At 41.1% G+C, this 20,055-nt stretch overlaps 1 protein-coding gene across 1 annotated transcript; it reads left to right on the top strand.

The window, feature by feature from the left end:
* The first annotated feature begins 316 nt into the window (after positions 1-316).
* Positions 317-19,679, top strand: TMEM165 (transmembrane protein 165). The gene is made up of 6 exons (XM_028507252.2): positions 317-756; positions 8,413-8,638; positions 13,384-13,559; positions 14,082-14,261; positions 17,581-17,686; positions 18,551-19,679. Exons 1-6 carry the CDS (start codon positions 553-555, stop codon positions 18,625-18,627), a joined length of 969 nt encoding a protein of 322 aa, XP_028363053.1. The 5' UTR covers positions 317-552; the 3' UTR covers positions 18,628-19,679.
* The last annotated feature ends 376 nt before the right edge of the window (positions 19,680-20,055 follow it).

Genomic DNA, 20,055 nt, shown 5'->3' on the forward strand with positions numbered 1-20,055 from the left:
GGGTGCTGGAACTAATTCGACATGTAGGAAAGGTTAAGGGAAAGGAAACACCGGCCTAGACTCAGGGGGTAAGACTCAGAAGGGAGAAGTAATGAGCCATGCAGTTCTCGGAAGGTGGGCAGATACAGAGGAAGAGGGCCCAGGTGGGGCGTGAGAAGGATGCAAGAAAAGGTAACGTGGCTACGGTACCTGCCGGGCGTGCCCGGTCCAATGGGAAGAGGGCGCGAGCCGCACTTCAGACAGCCGGAGGACGTCAAGACGCCGAGGCGGACGCCGGGCCAATGGGAGGCCGGCAGGGGCGGGGTCTGGGGGAATCAGGGCTGGGGCTCCCTGAGACTGTTGGCGGTGTCTTGTGGCCATCGTGGGAGAGGGAGAGCCGAGCGGGGGGCTGCGGACGCCGCTGAGCCGGGAGCTCAAGACGGCCACTGCCCACTCCCGCATGGTGCTGACTTCTCACTAGGCGGCGGCGGCGGCGAGGCCTGAGGGGCGGCTCAGGGTCGAGGCTGCGCGTCTCCTACACTTCCTCTCGTGGCGGCCGTCTCGGTGGGCGGGATGGCGGCGGCCCGGGGGAGCGGCCGCGCATCTGCGCCCCGGCTGCTTCTGGTCCTGCTGCTTCTGCTAATGTGGGCCGCGGCTGGGGTCACGCCGGTCCCCGACGAAGACCTTAGCCACCGGAACAAGGAACCGCCGGCGCCTGCTCAGCAGCTGCAGCCGCAGCCCGTAGCGGGGCAGGGCCCGGAGCCGGCTCGGGCCGAGGTGAGCCGGAAGGGCCCGAGCAGGCCGGGCTGCTCAGGGTACCAGGGGCGCGGCCGCTCGGAGCGCCGCCCTCGACCGCGGGCTGCCGGCGGGGGGAGGGGAGCCCGGCCTGGCACCGGTGCGTGGAAGACGGCGGAGGGCGCTTTTTCCGGGGTCAGGCCCGGTCTCGCCCAGCTCCTTTTGGGAAAGGGACGGGGAGCCCAAGCACAGTGTGCGCCACTGTGACCCTTTAGTTCGGGAAGATGAAGATGCTGCTGAGGAATGGGAGTCTTGTTATTCAGATGTATTGTGTAAAGCTGGAAATACTCATCCCAAGTAGGAAGTTTAAATAGGGCAGCCGGGAGGCTTTTCTTATTCTTTTCGTTGTTGAAACAGCTTATCCTGAACTGTTTAGTCAAATTCAGCTTTGCATGACTTGTGGGTTGTGGTCCCCCCGCCCCCAAATATACATGGATTTTGAAGCGCGACTCTCACTTTTTAAAAACGAGTTTTTGCTTGTAAGAAAGTAGCCCTTAGGAACACCGATGAATAATCTGTCTCTGGCAGTGGTACAAGAGTGCCGCAGCGGTGTAGGATGCCAAAACTAACTTTATAGGTATACAGAATTGTCCTTTGCGTTCCCTAAATAAATATGAATTAATGTCTTAATTTATGTTAATAGAACCACTTCGTCACTTGGATTCAAATTTCAGCAACGTTTTTAAATTTCCTCCGTCTACCTGTCCTGGGCTTTTTCATTTCCTATTTGGACTCCTGAATTCAGGCCCTGGGTCCCAGTAGGGGTCGGCTTGGCTCCCACATCCCCTCCGCCTCCCCCGTCACCCCAGGCTGTATTCAGCCTGTCTCCGCCCAACGAGTCTTCCTATACTTTGAATTCTGTTTAACTTCTTAGAAATCTTACCGAGTTGCCCGTGACTATTGATTTCAGTCCAGCCTCTTCGGCAGATGTTCAGTTTATTTCCTGATCGTGCTCCAGTCAACCTCCAGGCTTTTTAGTCACCCTCCCTTGCTCAGATGCTGTACTCCAGCGGAAGAAGACCTTGCCATGTGCTCCGTGGCTCCTCTCTCCAACAAAAGGTCTCCCTCAAGGCTTCAGTGACCCGGAAGCCCACTGGTCAGAACGTGTGCACCTTCCAAGAACTAGCAGATATCTCCTCTTTGTGAAGACTTCCCTACCTGGTTAAAAGGGATTTGTCTCTTGCTTGGCAGTCCTGGGCCTTATCTGACCCTGCTTGCCATTTCCAGTTCTGAAATTGAACTGAAATGCTGATTCATGACATTTATTCTCAGAATTTATCATTTAGCCTTCTGTTTTTAAACTCATTGGAAGCCCCCCCCCCCCCCCACACAGTAACTATTTGTGGTTAAGTAACTTAGTGAGTGAAAGGTATTTTGAATGTAACTTTCCAGGCCTTTCATTAAAGTTTTAGTCATAGTGATTTTTGAGGCATGAATAGTGGTAGGTATGGAAACACCCTTTCCACGACTGCAAAATAAAGCTAGTCATGTAAAATGAAGTCAACTGTATCTAGTGACTATTGAAGTGGTCTTAAGGATTCTTATAATTGGGGAAGGGCAGGCACAATATAACACGATTTTTGTCTTTAATATCCTTAATGGTTTTTTTCAAAAGGAATTTGTTCTAATCTCTATATTGTGATAGAATCCAATTGTGTTAATTATATTTTCATGTAACTTTTTGATATGGTTCAACTTTTTTTTTTCTCTGCTTAACAGTACTACAGTATGTGAGAAGGCCTTTTTTTAAAAGGGTATGATATTTAAACTTACCCATTTCATGACACTGTGTTAGAGTAGATTTCTGAAAATGGAGAGGGGGAAGTTTCTCCTTCACTGGTAGGCATTCAAGTATAAGATGTATTATTAAAATGCAGTTATATCTTATAGGATGCTTTGAAGCAGATAACTGAATTTCTAACAACTTTCTACAGTGGGTATTTTTTTTCTCTATCAGATTAAAAAATGTTGGGGGAATTCATTCTGAACTTACAGTTACAATTAAACCCCAATTTACAAACTCATGAAGAAAAGTACTGTTGGTCATTTGGATTCTTTCATTTATGCAGTTTATGCTTCTAGTGACGTACTCAGTTTTTTCTAATTCCTTCTCTCGGCTGCATATGTACTATAAGAAGACAAGTCCTTTTAGTTGAGGGAGATCAAATAGATTTAATAAAGGTAATTTATAATCTGCACTGCTCTGGTTTAGGAATACTGTTGCTAAACCACAAAGCCTGTTACTTGACACAGTACAGATTTTCGGTGTTTTCTGGTTCTTGGCATTTCTTTCATCTGTTACCTTTTAACCGTGAGAAGGCCTACCACAAGATAGGTTGAGCGTCTTTCATTCTGACTTAGTTGCAGTCCTGCTCCATCAGTGCAGTCTCCTGGTTCTAGCCTCTTTATAGCGCAGATTGAGGCCATCAGGCGTGAGGACGCTTGTCTGGCTGAGGATTGCTGTGTCAGAGTGAAATGAACATTACCGAATTCGGTTTTTGGTATTCTGTCACCAAAGCCATTGATTAAAACAAAATCAGTGAACATTTAGTGCCTTTCAAATGCCAACATTTCTAAGTCCATTAAAAACTCATAAAGTTGTTAAACATTCATTAAAATCAAAATATATTCGTTAAGTACATATTCTAATATGAATTAACAAGTAATGTTAATAAAAATAAAATTTAAAAAACAGACTATCCATAAAAAAATGATTGTGAAAATTTATGATAAAATATTTTTTTATTGTAATGCAATCTTTTAAAACCAGGCTTATCCATGGTGTCATTGTTTTAAGTTGAGCATACATTTTTGCCCACATTTTTCAACCTCTGAAAAAGGTTTTTCTGACTTTATATGATAAAGTAATGGCAAGGAGACAGTTCTAAGCCAATTCTAAGCATTTCCCTCTGGCTTTTCAAGTAATCTCACCTCTTGTGTGATGACTTTTGTTGAGTGACCTTATATTTTTTTCCAGAGACATCAGTCTTTTCTTGGCTGTAGGCTTTTTTCAAAGGAAGCATCTTCATCTCCCTAATTTCATCATGTGTAGATGGAGGTTCTGAGACAGGTGTCTGTCAGTTTCAGTAGTCAGATGTGTTCATTTGAAACTATGGAACTAGAACTATAATAGTCATTATTTTTTCATTGTTGACTGTCATTTTTCCTTCTGGAAGATCATGAAAGTATGTAAGAATACTTTCTAAATAAAAAGTATTTTTTTATTTTCACAGTTTTTCAATTTGGAGCTAAATTTAACTTTGAGTAGTTATTCAGCAAGGTTTTTTTTTTAAATTATAAGTTGTTGACTGTTTCCTAGATGTAAATAATTGGGGTTTCAGACCCAAAGTAATGAGATAGTGTTTGTACTAAAGGAAACACTGTGTCTCATTACTTTTTCGTTACACTGTAATTGAATAGTGGGTTACCAAAGTTGAAATTATAGTCACCGCATCTGACCCTCTTGTACACATATAAATATTTGCTTCTATGCCCATGCCTTCTACCTTATTTCGGGCAGTGGTAAAAACTATCATCCTTTTCATACTTCTCCGTGTCTGTCTGCCTGTTCTCTGACCTCCAGTATTTTCCTTCAGTATCTTCATTCTCTCCTTTTCGTCGGTTCCTTTCTATCTGCTTACACATGCCCACAGGTTCTTTCCTGTTTTGGGAATGAAAAAATTCAAAGGCCAGTAAGTTAACTCCTCTTGACTGCGTTATAAGCATATCTCAGTTCATCGCTCTTCACAGGTGTTGTATTCTTTACAAGTTCAAGGCACGGTGCTCTACCAGCAGAAAGACTTGGAGGCTCACTTTATTGTGGTAGTTTGGGTCTGAACCTGCAGTCTCTCTCCAGTATGTTTATATCTGTTCTTCAGTTTTATAAACCGAATTTGTCTAGGAAATTAGCTGCTTTTTTCACTTTCCTTTTAGTCTTCCATTATCTGGTGTGAACCCCTTTCTTTTTATTGACATTTCATTTCTGACAGACACCTGTAACTTCCTAGTTGCTAAATCCAGGGCTCTTTTTTGAGTTCTCATTTGACACTGCTACCTCTCCACTTTTTGAAGGTTGGACCCCATCTTTGCTGTATTAACTTGGGGAAATTATTTAACCCTGTTGGTCCTCAGTTTCTCCTCTTGTGTTAGCAGCTCTTAAGGTTTTTTAGCACAAACTAAATAATGTATATGAAAGTGCCTGGTGTCTAGTTAGTAGCTCAGTGAAATGGTGCTTGCCCCGTCTTGACCATCTGTGTTCTGTTGCCTGACTTTAAATATCTAAGACAGTTTTGTTTTCTTTCCTTACCCTCCCACCCTTCTCCCTAAATATAGACATTCCCTAAGACTCATGTTTTTCAACTTAATCTTGGCCTTTTCCCTTGGAAATTTCACCTCCTTGCAAAGCTCTAGCCAATCAACTCTGGCTGCCAGCAACCAGACATGTACCTTGAGGCTGTGCTGGGGTCCTATTTATATGACCTCTTGGAAACTTTCATTTGAAATGTTTTTTATCACCTCAAATTGAACAGGTCTGAAATCAGACCCCTTATTTTTTTCCTCTTTCCCATATACTGTGTAGGAATACTAGTATTCCTCTTAGTCAACCAGATAGAAAACCTTAGCCATCATCTTTGATTCTCCCCTTTCTGAAGTTCTGTTGATGTTCCTTTCCATTGTGAAAAGATTTTTTTTTCCTTCCGTATTATCAGAATTAGTCTTATGCAGCTAACCTCCTAATTAATTGTTCCAGTGGCTGGTGTTCTGTACTTTTAGCCCTGATGTAAGTCACAGTACTTTAATCATATTTTTGCCTTCCAAAAAAAAAAAACCTAAGGGTTGCTCATTTGCCTCTAAGCTGGCCCATACTGTACAGGATTTTCAGTCTGGGCCCTATTTATCCTGTTACCCCACCATTCATCTGGTGGTTTACTCCCTGTTCTCAGAACATGTCAGATTCTTTCAAATTGTCAGCCCAGGGGAGGTAACTGGATATATCCCAATGCATTTTCAAGTTAGCCACTATATGAGTGACTAGTACTGAATTCTGCTATGACTTTGAAGGAGCCTTGTGAAATGAACCTCAGAACTGAGTTCCCTCATTGGTCAGAGATTGCCCAACACCTCTGTACTTCTGGGTAGTGAATGAGTAATTGCAGAGCACTTATTTTCTGGATGGATCTAGCCAAAGACATGTGCAACCTACCAGGAATCAGCTCTTGCTCAATCTCTCTCTCTCTCTCTCTCTCTCACTCTCACTCTCACTCCCCTCTCCATTTGGCAACCATCAGCGTGATCTCAGTCTATGGGGTCTGTCCTGTTTTGTTCATTCATTTTTTTTTTTTTAAGTTTACACGGTTAAGTGAAATCATACAGTATTTGTCTTTTGACCTATTTCATTTAGCATATACCCTCAAGATTCATCTATGTTATCACAAATGACAGGATTTCTTTCCTTTTATTGCTGAGTAATATTCCTGTGTCTGTGTGCACGGGCGTGCACAAACCATCTCTCCCTTACCCACTCATCTATTGATATCTAGGTTGCTTCCCAATCTTAGCTGTTACTGGTTGTGCTGCAGTGAACTCAGGGATGCATATATCTTTTCAAAGTGCTGTTTTTGTTTTCTTTGGCTAAATACCCAGAAGAGGAATTGCTGGATTATATGGCAGTTCTATTTTTAATTTTTTGAGGAGTTTCCATACTCTTTCCATAGTCACGGCACTAATCTACAATCTGACAGTGCATAAGAGGAACCTTTTCCCCACATCCTCACCAACACTTGTTTGTTGATTTACTGATGACAGCCATTCTGACAGGTGTGAGTCAATAGCTCATTGTGGTTTTGATTTGTAGTTCCCTGATGATTAGTGATGTTGAGCATTTTTTCATATGTCTGTTGGCCATTTGTATGTCCTTTTTGGAGGAATGTCTAGTCAAGGTTCTCTGCTTTTTTTATTAATTCTCACCTGAGGACATTTTCATTTCCATTTTTAGAGAGAGGAAGGGAGAGAGAGAGAGAGAGAGACAGTGATTTGGAGGAAGCATCTGTTGGTTGTCTTTGTACACACCCAGACCAGGGATCATAGGGATCTGGACCTGGGGTCACATGTGCCTGTGCCTGGACTGGGGATGCACCTGCAACCTAGGCATGTGCCTCAACCAGGAATGGAACCTGCAACCCTTCTGTTAGAGGAGGATGCTCTAGCCACTGAGCCACACCAGCCAGGGCTGCCCATTTTTAAATGTTTGTTTCTTCGGTGTTAAGTTGTATGAGTTCCTTATATGTTTTAGATATTATTAAGTCCTTATCAGATGTGTCATTTGTGAATATTTTTCACATTCAGTGATATGTCTTTTTGTTTTGTTGATGGTTTCTCTTGCTGTGAAAAACTTTGTAGTATGATGTAGTACCATGTGTGTATTTATTTCTTTTGTTTTGTTTGCCCAAGGAGACATATCCTAAAAGATGCTATGGCAGATTTCTCAGTTTACTGCCTGTTTTCTTTTGGTAGTTTTATGGTTTCAGGTCTTACCTTTAAGTCTTTCATCTATTTTGAGTTCATTTTTGTATATGGTATAAGAAAGTGGTCCAATTTAATTTTTTTTGCCTGTATCTGTCCAGTTTTCCCAGCATCACTTACTAAAGAGACTGTCTTTACTCCCATTGTGTATCATTGCCTCCTTTGTTCTAGATTAATTGACTGTAAGGCTAAGGATTTATTTCTGGGCCCTCCGGGGCATGCCATTGGGGTGTGTGTGTGTGTGTGTATTTTATGCCAGTTCCATGTATAGTTTTATTACAGCTTTATAGCAGAGTTTGACATCAGAGAGCATGAGCCCCACTTTGTTCTTAAGATTTCTTTGGCTGCTTGGGGTCTTTTGGGGTTCTATATATGTTTTAGGATTAGTTGTTCTAATTCTGAGAAGAATGCCTGGTATTTGTAAAGTATGGTGCTCAAGAACCAGTCCAGAACTTTGGGTAAAGAGTGAGCAGCACAGAGTGATGGACGTGTCACTCACTGATCCTTTAAAGTGCTTGCCCCTTTGGAGCTTTGTCACATTTTCAGCTGAAAATGGCCTTAACGCCAACCCAAAACTCTGGTTTGTCTTTTATTTTTTAATCAGGCCATGTTACCTCTTAGGAGATTTTTAGGCTTTAGTGTAGGACCATTCGTATATCCAGCTATATTAGACCTCATCTTAGCTAGAGCCAACTCTTGCTCCAGCCTGCTGCTGAGGTTTCTGAATCTTACTTTGTCCTCTGAAGTGTTAATGAAATTTACCTCAGGTTCCTGTTACTTGAATATTTGGTAAACACAGTCTTTCACACAAGTTACAAATGAAAAACAAAGACCTTGATCTCAACTCACAGTTTTTTAAAAAATAAGGTAATTTTAATGTATAGATATAGTTGGTATACACTGTTTTTTTTTAAAATTGTTTTGTAGAATTGCACTTGCATCTGCATTGTAGCAACCATCCATCAGAGGTTTCTGTTGTTACTAATGGTTTTCAGAGTGATGTAAATAAGTCTAATGACCATGGCAGAAAAATAATCTTAATTCACGTATAAAATAAAAGAATTTTAAATAACGACTTTCAAAAAGTAGGTGATATATATATATTTTTTATTTCAGAAAGGACTCACACCAGCTGTCCCAGTTCATGCCAATAAAGAAGATCCAGCTACCCAAACTAATTTGGGATTTATCCATGCATTTGTCGCTGCCATATCAGTTATCATTGTATCTGAACTGGGTGACAAGACATTTTTTATAGCTGCCATTATGGCAATGCGCTACAACCGTTTGACAGTGCTGGCTGGTGCTATGCTTGCCTTGGGCTTAATGACGTGCTTATCAGGTAGGTGTGCTTTTCCTCTTCATATGGTTGGATTTAGGCAAAAGCATGGTGTTGGGCATTATTAAGTCACAGAATCCTCTAATTATGTTAGAAATTGGTTTATGTTCCATAGTTTTATAAACAGAATATGGTTTTAGTACATAAATTCCTAAAAAGTATATTATATTTTTAAAATAAAATGTTTAGCTATTCAATCAAAGTATGCAATCCTCAGTTTAGTCACTGGTTTGAAATCCTTGCTTTTGCTGTGTACTCTTGTTTTTTTTTTCCCAGTCCAGATAAGTTTATGTCTGATATCTTAGAAGCAGGACTCAAGCCTACAGAAAATTGCATATTCTCCTGTTGAAGGAAATTTGATAATCAGTAACTGAAGGGTCACTTTCAGTTTATTGTGCTCTATTAAGCTGCTATTGCCCATTATATTGGGCTGGCCAAAAAATTTGCATTTGTCCCCACCCCCCCAAGATGGCTCTAGTGGCACTTAGTTGTCTTTAACTTCATTCGAAACAATTTTGTTAGATTGTATTGTGACAGCTGTCATATCAATGTGCACTTAAAAAAATCTTACCAGAATTGGTGATTTTTTGTGTAGCCATTTTAATATTGAAGACAGAAGAAAATACACATTTTTGCCATATAACACTTTATTATATCAAGAAAGGTAAAAACCCAACTGAAACGCAGAGAAAGATTCATGCGGTGTGCAGAGAAGGTGCTGTGTGTGGAGTCTGCAGGTTGGTCACCTGTGTCTCCTGTCTCTGTACTTCCTCAGAAGGCCGAGAGAGGAGCAGGTTGCGGGGGGCAGGGGAGTTGTATCCAGGCTCTGCCCCCAACTCCCCTGGCCTCTCTGTGCCACCTGACAGCAGGGCTGATGATCTGACCTACTTCAGAGTTTTTTATTACTGCTATTCCCCCTGCTCAAGGCCTTCCTCCCATTTCACTCTTTATCCATAAGGAGTCTGATTTCTGCTTCGGACGCTGTTGGAAAGGCTTCAGTAATCAGCTTTCCTCGTTACAGAGTCCAGTTTTCACGCAAGTGAGCTCCTCGGACCATATTCATGGGCATTCCCAGCTTTTTATTCTCTCCATTTGTATGACACCATGTATGTCTAGTTTATATTTCTTTTTCTCTGAAAAATTGTTTTGTACCATAAATATTGATATTCTCTACAGTTTTATTCTCTGCCCATTTTTTCCCCTCACACACTAATATTCTCAGTGTAATTAATTACCTGTAAGTTAGTGATTCCCAAATCTGTATCTTCACTTCAGATACTTTTCTTGAGACTTCATGCCAAGAGAGAATGACTGAGCATTTGTAGCTCTGTTCTGACTTGATGCAAAGCACTTGCTAAAAGGGAAATGACTGCTCATTGTTCCCAGAGAAAAAGTGCTTGAGTGTCAGAGGGAAGATTTACAAAGACAGGAGGAACTAGAGGGACAATAACTGGGGGAAGAACAGCAAGGTTAGAATCCCAAGTAGTTTTGTAGCTGGAGGTGTCCAGGCAGAAAAGATGGGATTATAAGGGTAAATAAGTACCAACACAAGTTTGTTTGTTTGTTTGTTTTAAAGATTATCTGAAGGTAAAAGGAAAACTAAGTTTAGTAGATTGTAAAAGGTTTGCTACATTTCACTAAAAAATTTTTAAACCTCTGGTAAAATATTTTAATTTTATGAAGTTGCAAAAACAAAATAGTACAAAGAGCAATTATATACCTTTTACCCAGACTTATGTGTTAACATTTTACCCCATTTGCTTTAGCATTTGTGACCTACCTATGCATTTATCTATTATCTAAGTAAAATTATGTGCATGTGTACACTTAATTTACAGGTAGATATGTGTACATACACAATGATTTATATATCTTATGGTTGTATAGTGTACATCTACACAATTTATTGTTTTTTAAATTTTTATTTATTGGTTTTTAGAGAGAGGAGGGAGGGAAAGAGAGACATCAGTTTGTTGTTCCACTTATTTATGCATTGATTGGCTGCTTCTTGTCTGTGTCCTGATCGGGGATCGAATCCTCAATCTTGGTGTGTCAGGGCGGCGTGCGACCCAACTGAGCTACTTGGCCAGGGCTATCTCTGCATAATTGAATATGTATTTTTATATACAAATTGATACATTAATCTGTTACCCACATTTTAATTTTTTCAGTTGATTTACTATTTTCTATAGCAGAATCTTGTCTCAGTCAAGTATTAATTACATTTAGTCCTTTTTAGTATTTTAATCTGTAGTGTTTACACACCTTTTCTTACGTGCTTTAGGATAGTCACACTTTAAAAAAAGAAAAAAACAGCCCGGCCCTGGCTGGTGTGGCTGAGTGGATTGAGCACAGGCGAACCCAAAGGTCGCCAGTTCAGTTCCTAGGGCATGTGCCTGGGTTGTCAGGCAGGTCCCCAGTTGGGGGAGTACGAGAGGCAACCAATCCATGTATCTCTAGCATATCTCTCTCTCCCTCTCTTTCTCCTTCCCTTTCCCTCTCTCTATAAACAAATAAATTAAATAAAATAAAAAACTTTAAAAACAATACAGCCCCTACTGCTATAATGGCCTATTCTTCATTTTGTGTTTGATAGTTTCCTGGTAATTAGATTGAGATTATTCATTCTTGACTAGAACTCTGCATAGCTGATGTTTTTCCCTGTCAGAGCATCATACCTGGCCCTCGTTATGATTTAGTTTTATTCACCCAGTTAAGATTTCTCTTTTTTTCTTCCTTTGCAACTAATATGCAATCTTTAGGGAAACATTGTAAGACAATGCAAATACCCTGTTCCCTGTGGTTTAACATCAGTCATGACTCCTTACATGATTTACATTTTCCTTTGATGCTTGCAAAATGGTTTTCTAACTCTAGTACCCCATCCACATTTACCAGGGAGCCTAGCATACTACTCTAAGAAAGAGCTCCTCTTCATCTCCCTTTGATTTGTCTGTTTTCAGTATAAACTCATGAGTTTGCGTTTTCAGTGGTTTATAATTACTTACTTACTTAACTATATTGTTGCTTAAATTGTCCTCCGTTTGGTGATTGGGGGCCCCTGCAAGCTGGCTCCTGTGTCCTTGTGACATGCTCCCATTGTTGTTCTCCTTACTTTCTGGCACGATAACATATAGTGCAGGCTCACCTTGTGCCTTCTCTGCCCAGTCCTGGAATTAGCCATTTCTCTGGGGAGCCTTTTAGTGGGAATGGTATTAGAACCAAGATCTGGGGTTGCAGGGCTAGGACCGAAACCATGTCTGTGGTGTATCCAGCGATGGGGAGAGGGGCCCATCCTAGAAGGGAGGAGCGTTTTTGTCACTGACATTGTTTAAAATACCAGTACATGAGACAGTACAAAGCAAATTGACTTTATTTGATTTTTATCATTGGTTTGGAGTTCTCAAGAGACAGTGCACCTCCCTGGCCTGCAGCGAGAAGAGCACGCCTACTGCCACTGGCCTCCAGCCTTACAGTGAAGCCACAGAACCACAGCCGAGCAGATGTCCTCTGGCAGCGCCCCAGGGGCTGGCTGCTGCAGGGGTCCTGTTGAGTAGGGTGGGCCTGACTCCCTCCATTCCCTTTCTCTGTCCGCTCTGAAGTGCCCATGTCTTCAGTAACTTGCCTCAAAGTCACTGTTTGTGGGATGGAAATGGGGCACATCTGCACCGAATGCACTTCTAGGGATGAGATGCCACATGAGGGGAGGGGTAAAAAAATTCTGGATATGAGATTGGCTCACTGTTGCCGAGATGTCTTGCTTCTTAGCCTTTCAGGGCAGAGCTAGAAAATCTATGTGCATATTGTGTGTGCGCACACATACATATAATTCAAATACAGGTGTGCACATATGCATGCATGGGTTTGGTACATTGCTAAGCATGGCTTATTTTTTTCCCATTTTCTAATATAAAGAAATAGGGACTAGTTCACCTCTGCGATTGTATACTTGGATGTCCAGGCAGATTTGTAAGTGTTGCACCTATTTTATAAAAGAGCTGGTGAAGTAGAGTACACTTATTATATATATGGACTGTCCTCTGGCCCTTCCACAGTTTTTAAATTTTAATTACTGAACTGATATTACTAATATAAAGGTATATTAGTTAGGATTTGGGTTCTTGATGTAGTTCCAAGGATAGTTTTTGTATAACTTTCATAATTGTCCTTTTATCAGTGGAATAGAATGGTCCTGAGTAAGTTTGAGTTTGTTGTAAATGTTATTTTAATATATGTATAAAGAATTCATTTTCTTTCATAAAATGTTTATTTTAAATAGCTATGAAGGAGCAGAGTTTAAGTCATGCTGTATGAGGATCTTGCTATGGGTCTTCACTGTAGAAGTTTGTAATTTAAAGATTTGTGGTGAAGCAATACTGACATGGGAAGGTGCTGTAGCTCCCAGGCTGTAAGATTTCGGGCTCTTTAGAGGGCAGCAGAGCTAACCCTTTATCTAAAGTACTGAACTCCTCTTATCTGAGGAGGCGTTCCTTGTCTCGTGAGAGGTCCCCGTGGAACACGTTCCATCTTCCACTGGACTGTTGGCTTTTTGACAAGCTCTCAGGTCATTGGAAGGCCTGAGAGTTCAGTACTGGTGAAGGGAAAGAAGTGGAATTTTTTAAGGTCGTTATGTATTAGATTAGTTTCTAACGTGAACCATTACCCTTTTAAAACAGTAGTAAATTAGGATTTCTGAAGGTAACTGTTCTTTGTTTGGTAACCAGATGCACTGTTGCATTTTCTCCCAGTTCTGTTTGGCTATGCCACCACAGTCATTCCCAGGGTGTATACCTACTATGTTTCAACTGCATTATTTGCCATTTTTGGCATTCGAATGCTTCGGGAAGGTTTAAAGATGAGTCCAGATGAAGGTCAAGAGGAACTGGAAGAAGTTCAAGCAGAATTAAAGAAAAAAGATGAAGAAGTAAGTCATAGCACTGTTAAATATGTGGACCAAAAAGGCACTCCGCTAAGAATAAACACTCTCCAGAGGTTTTTCCGCGGTCGTCCATAGATGTGCGACGTGTTTTGCTTAGTTTCGTTCTTGCCCCTGGCTGTGTGCTGGGGCCTGTCCAGGTCAGTGTGAGTGCGGTAGAGGTTGTGGGGATGGACACCAAACGTGTAATCAGGTTCCTTAATATTGATGATGAACTTCTGGAAAGCAGGAACTGTAGTTTATAATTGTGCATTTTTTCCCCACAGTATCTAGGCTAGCAAATGATCAGTAAATACCGTTTGATTTGTTTTATTGGGGAGGAGTGGAAGAATTGACAATATAGCATTTGTTGCTATGTGAGACGGTGGTTCCAAAGGTAAGTTTGGGGTCACGTAACTTTAGATTGTTGGAGCATATTCCATAGAATTTAAATTTTTAAAAGAAAGATTAAGTCATTTTGTGCAATTTGGGTTGCTTTCTGATATTGATGTAATTTTTTTTTAAACTTAGTTTCAACGAACGAAACTCTTAAATGGACCAGGAGATGTTGAAACGGGTACAAGCACAATACCTCAGAAAAAGTGGCTGCATTTTATTTCACCCATCTTTGTTCAAGCTCTTACACTAACATTCTTAGCAGAGTGGGGTGATCGCTCTCAACTGACTACGATTGTTTTGGCAGCTAGAGAGGTGAGTGGTAGTCGAGACATGACTGCTTCCGTGTGAAAACTGAGAGCATGACCAATGTTACTTTGCTCCACAGGGCACTGGGCAGAGTCAGAGGGGGCCAAGGGACTATTTCATGCAAGACCACTGTGCTTTAGCTAGTAATCCTCCACGCTTTAAAACTGACCTTCTTGGACCTGGCTGGGTAGCTCAGGTGGTCAGAGTGTCATCCTGATAACACCAAGGTTGTAGGTTCTATCCCTGGTCAGGACACATGCAAGAATCAACCAGTGAATGCATAAATAAGTGAAACAAGAAACCAATGTTTCTCTCTTTCTCCTTCTCTGAAATCAATGCTAAAAAAGACTAAAATTGACCAACTCCCACTTTGTCCAGTCAGTCAAATGGTATTCTTGTGTGCAAACTTAATTGCTCTCTTTTGATTCATCTTGCTGAACCTTCTTCAGTTTTGCCAGAATGATGCTGTGGCGGTTGGTTTTGCTTGGCTTTCTTTCTTTTCTCATAATTTTGTTGTGTACGCTTACTGAGAATATGCATAGAAATTGATGTAAATAATGGAAGGCCAATTTGGCATTAAATGTCTAAAAGCCAAAGAAGTGGGTATCTCTTTGGGTTCTTCTGTTCTTTGTGTTAAAAAAAATTAGTGTTGCCAAGATGACTTAGAGAATTTAAGTCTTAGCCCCAAAATAATAGGCCCTAGGATGGTGAGCCAGAAGAGACCTCAGGTCATCTTGTTCTCGCCTTTGCTCTACCGATGAGGAACCTCAGGCCAGAGGAATGGGCTAACTTATCTGGGGACAGACGCTAGTGGGTAGCGGGGGCAAGGACTAGCGCCAGCACTGTCTGTCTTCTAGTCTTTCCTACTGTATCTTGTTCATAGTTTTGAAATTCTGCTTACTTAAAAGATACCCATTTAAAAATTTTTAAATCTTTATTCCTTTTCAGGGTAATAGTCAAGTTTTATGTGAGCGATCTATTCATGTTCACGGAGACTTAATTGAGATTAGTGGGGGAGATGCTTGTGGAATTTTCAGAATGCTGCTGCTGCTATTTTTCAGGTTTTTCTTGATCTTAATATTCTTTATCTGTTTTTATATCTATTAAAACTACATTGTTTTTATCTGATGGTAGGGTTTGGATGACAAGCTTGATTTGAATTTGTTTTTAAGTCCTACAAATAGAATGGGTTCCTTAATAAAAACTGCAGTTTAATAGTTGGACAGGGCTGTTTTGTCAGAGAAGCTTTGAAAATGCTGTATTTTGGAGAAAAAATGGAATCTGGTTTTTCATTTTATTTCCATATTTTAAAACAAACTTTAAAATGTCACTTTAATGGCTTTGCCCCATAATTGCCTTGATTTCTAGGCTTTTTTATTTGCCTTTCGGATTCCCAGCATTGGGACCTGAAAGCCAGAGGCCCCGTGGTGGTGGTGGTGGTGGTGGTGGTGGTGGTGGTGGTCCTGGTCCTGCCGTGGTGCGCTGAGGTGATGACAGAGTTACTGCCTCTTCCTTAGTACTGCCCTCTGAAGGGCGCCTGTGAAAGGCCTGTCAGGATCCCTTCTCTGTGTGGGTCACCTTGGTCTAGCAGTGTGGCGCTTGCTGACTGGGTTCGCATCTCTGGCTGAGTGACCACACCAGGGCAGCACCTCCCCGCAGCCTGTTCTGTGGGTGGTTCCGTGACACAAGGCAGTGCACGTAGGGGCCCCAGCACAGCGGGCACTCAGTGCTGGTCGCCTTCCACACTGCTGGCACCACGGGCATATGTAATGAGCCTATGGGTAGAAACATGGGTATCTTTTTTTAACCCTTAATGTTTTGTGGGGGGGAGGGGTTTGGGTTTTTTTTGTTTTTTTGTTTTTTTGTTTTTTGTTTTTGTAAAAAACCATGCAGTCTAGTTCAGTACATTTTAGCCTGAAGTTCATTTCTGTTTCCAGTATAATTTAGTGTTCCCACATTGAATTCCACAGAATCCTAGTGTCCTTTGACATGTTAAAAGTAGAAGAGATGGTCCCAAAGTCAACTAAATTTGACATAATATATCCTGGTGTTTTTTGTTTGGAATATTGAGTATAGAAAATAGCAAAGACTGTCAAATCCTGTAATAAAGGAACTATTTAATTTCATCTAATCCAGTAATTTTTCAGATGTCACTTTCAGATAGAATGAAAGCACCTTCTGCCTTACCAGTTCTAGAAGTTACAGAGTTTGGCAAATGTAGTCAGCCTTCTGTTTCTTGGCAAACGCCGTAAACCGCCTCCATTCCCTCGCCTGCTCCTTCCCAGGGAGCAGCAGGATCAGTGAGCCTCACTCCCAGACACCTGTGGCTGTCCTTCCCCTCCTGCATTCTGGATCCCAGCTCCTTCCCTCACTTACAGCTGAAATCTTTGCCGCCTCCCAACCTCATTTTATAAGCATTTCAGCATGCAGAAGTTTTTCTCATCCAAAAAAGTGTTACCCCTTCTTCCTCAGTTCCACTTCTCTTCCAAATACCACCCTCTTCCTCCTTTCCCCTCAGTCTCGGAGGGCTTGGCCCTACTTCCTTGCTTACTAAACCTGAAGAACCAGTTTCTGGTCTCGCTGGTAAAGTTGATCCAGTGCTTCGAGTGCACTGCTGCCATCAGCAGGTCCCGCGGTGGTTATCTCAGGAGGCTCTTTGCCTGGCCACCTTTCAGTCTCCTTTGGGCACCTCTTCCTCTGCCATCCCTTCCGTCTTGCTTTCCTCACGGTGGGGGTGTCAGCGTCCTCCTCTGCGTTCTCTCACAGGGTTATTGATTCTGTTCAGTCCTGTCCCTTGTTCACCGTTGAACTCAACTGACCCCTGACCCTCTCCTTTAACTTCTCTCGTCATCCACAAACCCTTTCTCCCTGTACCTTTTTAATCACATTGGTATTACCACAATTCATCCAGAGAATGGTAACTGAGAAACTTGGCTGTCGTGCCTGAGGACACAGTGCAGAAGGAAGGATGCAGGGTCTGTCTTCTTGGGAAGTGCAGTCAGACTGTACTGAAAACTAGGATTAGTTTCCTGTGTCAGATACTGTCTGAGGGGAGAGTTGCCTAGGTTAGGTCTCCTTAGCACTGAGCTAGCCATTGCCTGTGAATGTGTTTAGTAACAGCTGAAAGTTTGAGTTAGGGTTATTTTGATCTTACACATTGGGTTTTTCCTACTTTTATCTCTAGTTCTACGTATAATGGAAACATTCCTTCAAGCAGCTATTATTACAAGTTTCATAAATATACATCTGCATTTTTAGAACCGTTTCATGTTTTGTTGTTGATCTCCATTTCCAGGGCTTTACAGTTATCGTTCTTTGTTTCCAGGACCCCTGTGGTGTGGCCGTGGGAGGAACAGTGGGACACTCTTTATGCACTGGGCTGGCTGTGATTGGAGGAAGGATGATAGCACAAAAAATCTCTGTCCGAACTGGTAAGGTTTTTTCCCTCCCTTTAAAAAAATTATTCTTTATTTATTTTTAGAGAGGGAAAGGGAGAGAGAGAAATATCAGTGTGTGGCTGCCTCTCGTGTGCCCCCCACTAGGGACCTGGCCCACAACCCAGGCATGTGCCTGACTAGGAATCGAACTAGTTAACCTTTGGTTCACAGGCTGGTGCTTAATCCACTGAGCCATACTAGCCAGGGCTTTTTCCTTTTTAATTACATAAATATACCATATGTTTCAACTCTTAGCATCACTGAGAGAGTTTACAAAGGGGAAGTTTTAATTATTTAAATTCTTACATCTGTAGTGGACATGGCCTTCGCAATGAGGTCTGTTGTGTTGCCTCTGCTGTTGCAAATGGGCTGTTTCCCTTGTGTGGGTGGTGTAGAAAGCAAATTCACCTGTAAGCATTACTGGATTCAAGGCAGATTTAAGTCAGTAAAAAAACAGTCATCATGTGGAAATATGAGAACTTTCTGGCCTAAAAATCTGACTTACAAGATTCAGAATCACAGGTAGAGACTGCATTTACTGATTCTGCTGAAAATTTCATGTGTACTTGGTAGGCCCTAAAGACGTCTCTTTGCTAGCCAGAAGTTGTTGGACACACTCTATTATTACTGGGTTGTAAGATGAGCTCTAGTTCTACTGTCATTTTGCCAGCACTGTCTTAATTTAATGTAATTGTCATTTCTCAAAACAGTACTGATTCTCACTATTCAGAGTCAGCCATGCTAAGTGTTCTTTGCATTTCTAATTTGGTTTTAAGGCTAATATACTAGATTGGAAGAATAATGGCTTCCTCAAAGAGGAATTTTGCCTTCATGTAATTTTTTTCTCTTTTCTTACAGTGACGATCATAGGAGGCGTCGTATTTTTGGCGTTTGCATTTTCTGCACTATTTATAAGTCCTGATTCTGGTTTTTAACAAGCTCTTTATTCATTTGTATTTAGTTTAAGAGAGGTAACTCACCTTTATGTACATAGTGTACACTGAAACTAAAAGTGATGGAAAATAACTGTATTTTGTAGCAATGAGTTATTATGTCCAAAAAAATAATCACTGATTCTATTTGCAACATGGATTTTTAAAAGAAACCTGCGGTCTAAGTGTGGATTTTTCATTTTTCCAGCACAATTATGTTAATATGGTCTCTGTTTTAAGGATTCTCTTTGGCTTTTGGTGAGGGATATTATACAGATCCTTTGTGCAGTGGGGTCTACCATTTGATTTCCTTTTAGCACTGACTCCTTCAGAAGGAATATACATGTTTTTCCTGGATCACTGAGGTGCTTTAATATGCTTATCTTAGAACTTTTACTGGGGGAAGGATGAATTAATTTCCATCTTTTAAAGTATATCTCTGAATAAGCACTAGTTTAATCCTAAGTCTTTTCAAAATTAGGTTGTTTAAAAGAAAGAAAAGAGCAAGAGAAATGTATTAGTTCTTCCAGAGGTTCCACATCCACAGACACAGCCAACCAGATGGAAAATAATTTTTAAAAGTTACATTGTTGCTGATGGATATGCTGTAGTTAGGCCTGCAGTGGATGGTTGTGTCTGTACTGAACATGTAGACTTTTCCTGCCATTCTCTGAATAGAGTATATAACTATTACATAGCATTTATATTGAATGAGGTATTATAATCTAGAAATGGTCTCAAGTAGACGTGAGTGGGCTGTATGAAAATACTCCCCCGTTTTATGTGATAGATTCGTGCATCCTTGGGTTGGGGGAAGCCCTAGAACCAGTCCCCTCAGACACCAAGGGACAACTGTACTGTTATGTCAGTAATATGACAATTGTTTGCCAGGCCGTTATTATTTCTAAATTGGGTAGGAAACCCAATATAAAATAGTCAATATTTGACAATGTGGAATTACCAAATTAAAGAATACAGTGAATGTATTCATATTTTTTCTATATTGAATAAACAATGTAACAGATACAATGCAAATAAAAGTGGTATGACCAGTGCTTGTTTTCCCTTTTGTTATGCAAGTTCATAACTTTCTATTTTATCAGAATAGTATTAATGTTTATATAGACTAGTTTCTAAAGTTGATGTAAAAAAATGGGCCAAACATTGTTCTAAAGCCCTCTCACTTAACCCTCCCATGGTTCTATGAGGTAGCAGCAGCGATATTGATGAAAAAGTCACGTTTCAAAACTTTATGGCAGGTAGAGAACTTTTTAAAAGTGTGTGTTACAGGGTAGAAAAACAAGGTCAATGGATTAATATAAAGCACTTCAAAGGACATTTCAGGTTAAGTCCCCAGACTGCACCACCATTCCCTACAGTTAAGATACCCCTTATACTGCCTTAGATTATTACAAACAGAACAGGCAAGGA

The sequence above is a fragment of the Phyllostomus discolor genome, chromosome 1 (assembly GCF_004126475.2).
Source record: "Phyllostomus discolor isolate MPI-MPIP mPhyDis1 chromosome 1, mPhyDis1.pri.v3, whole genome shotgun sequence".
In the NCBI taxonomy this organism is placed as follows: domain Eukaryota; kingdom Metazoa; phylum Chordata; class Mammalia; order Chiroptera; family Phyllostomidae; genus Phyllostomus; species Phyllostomus discolor.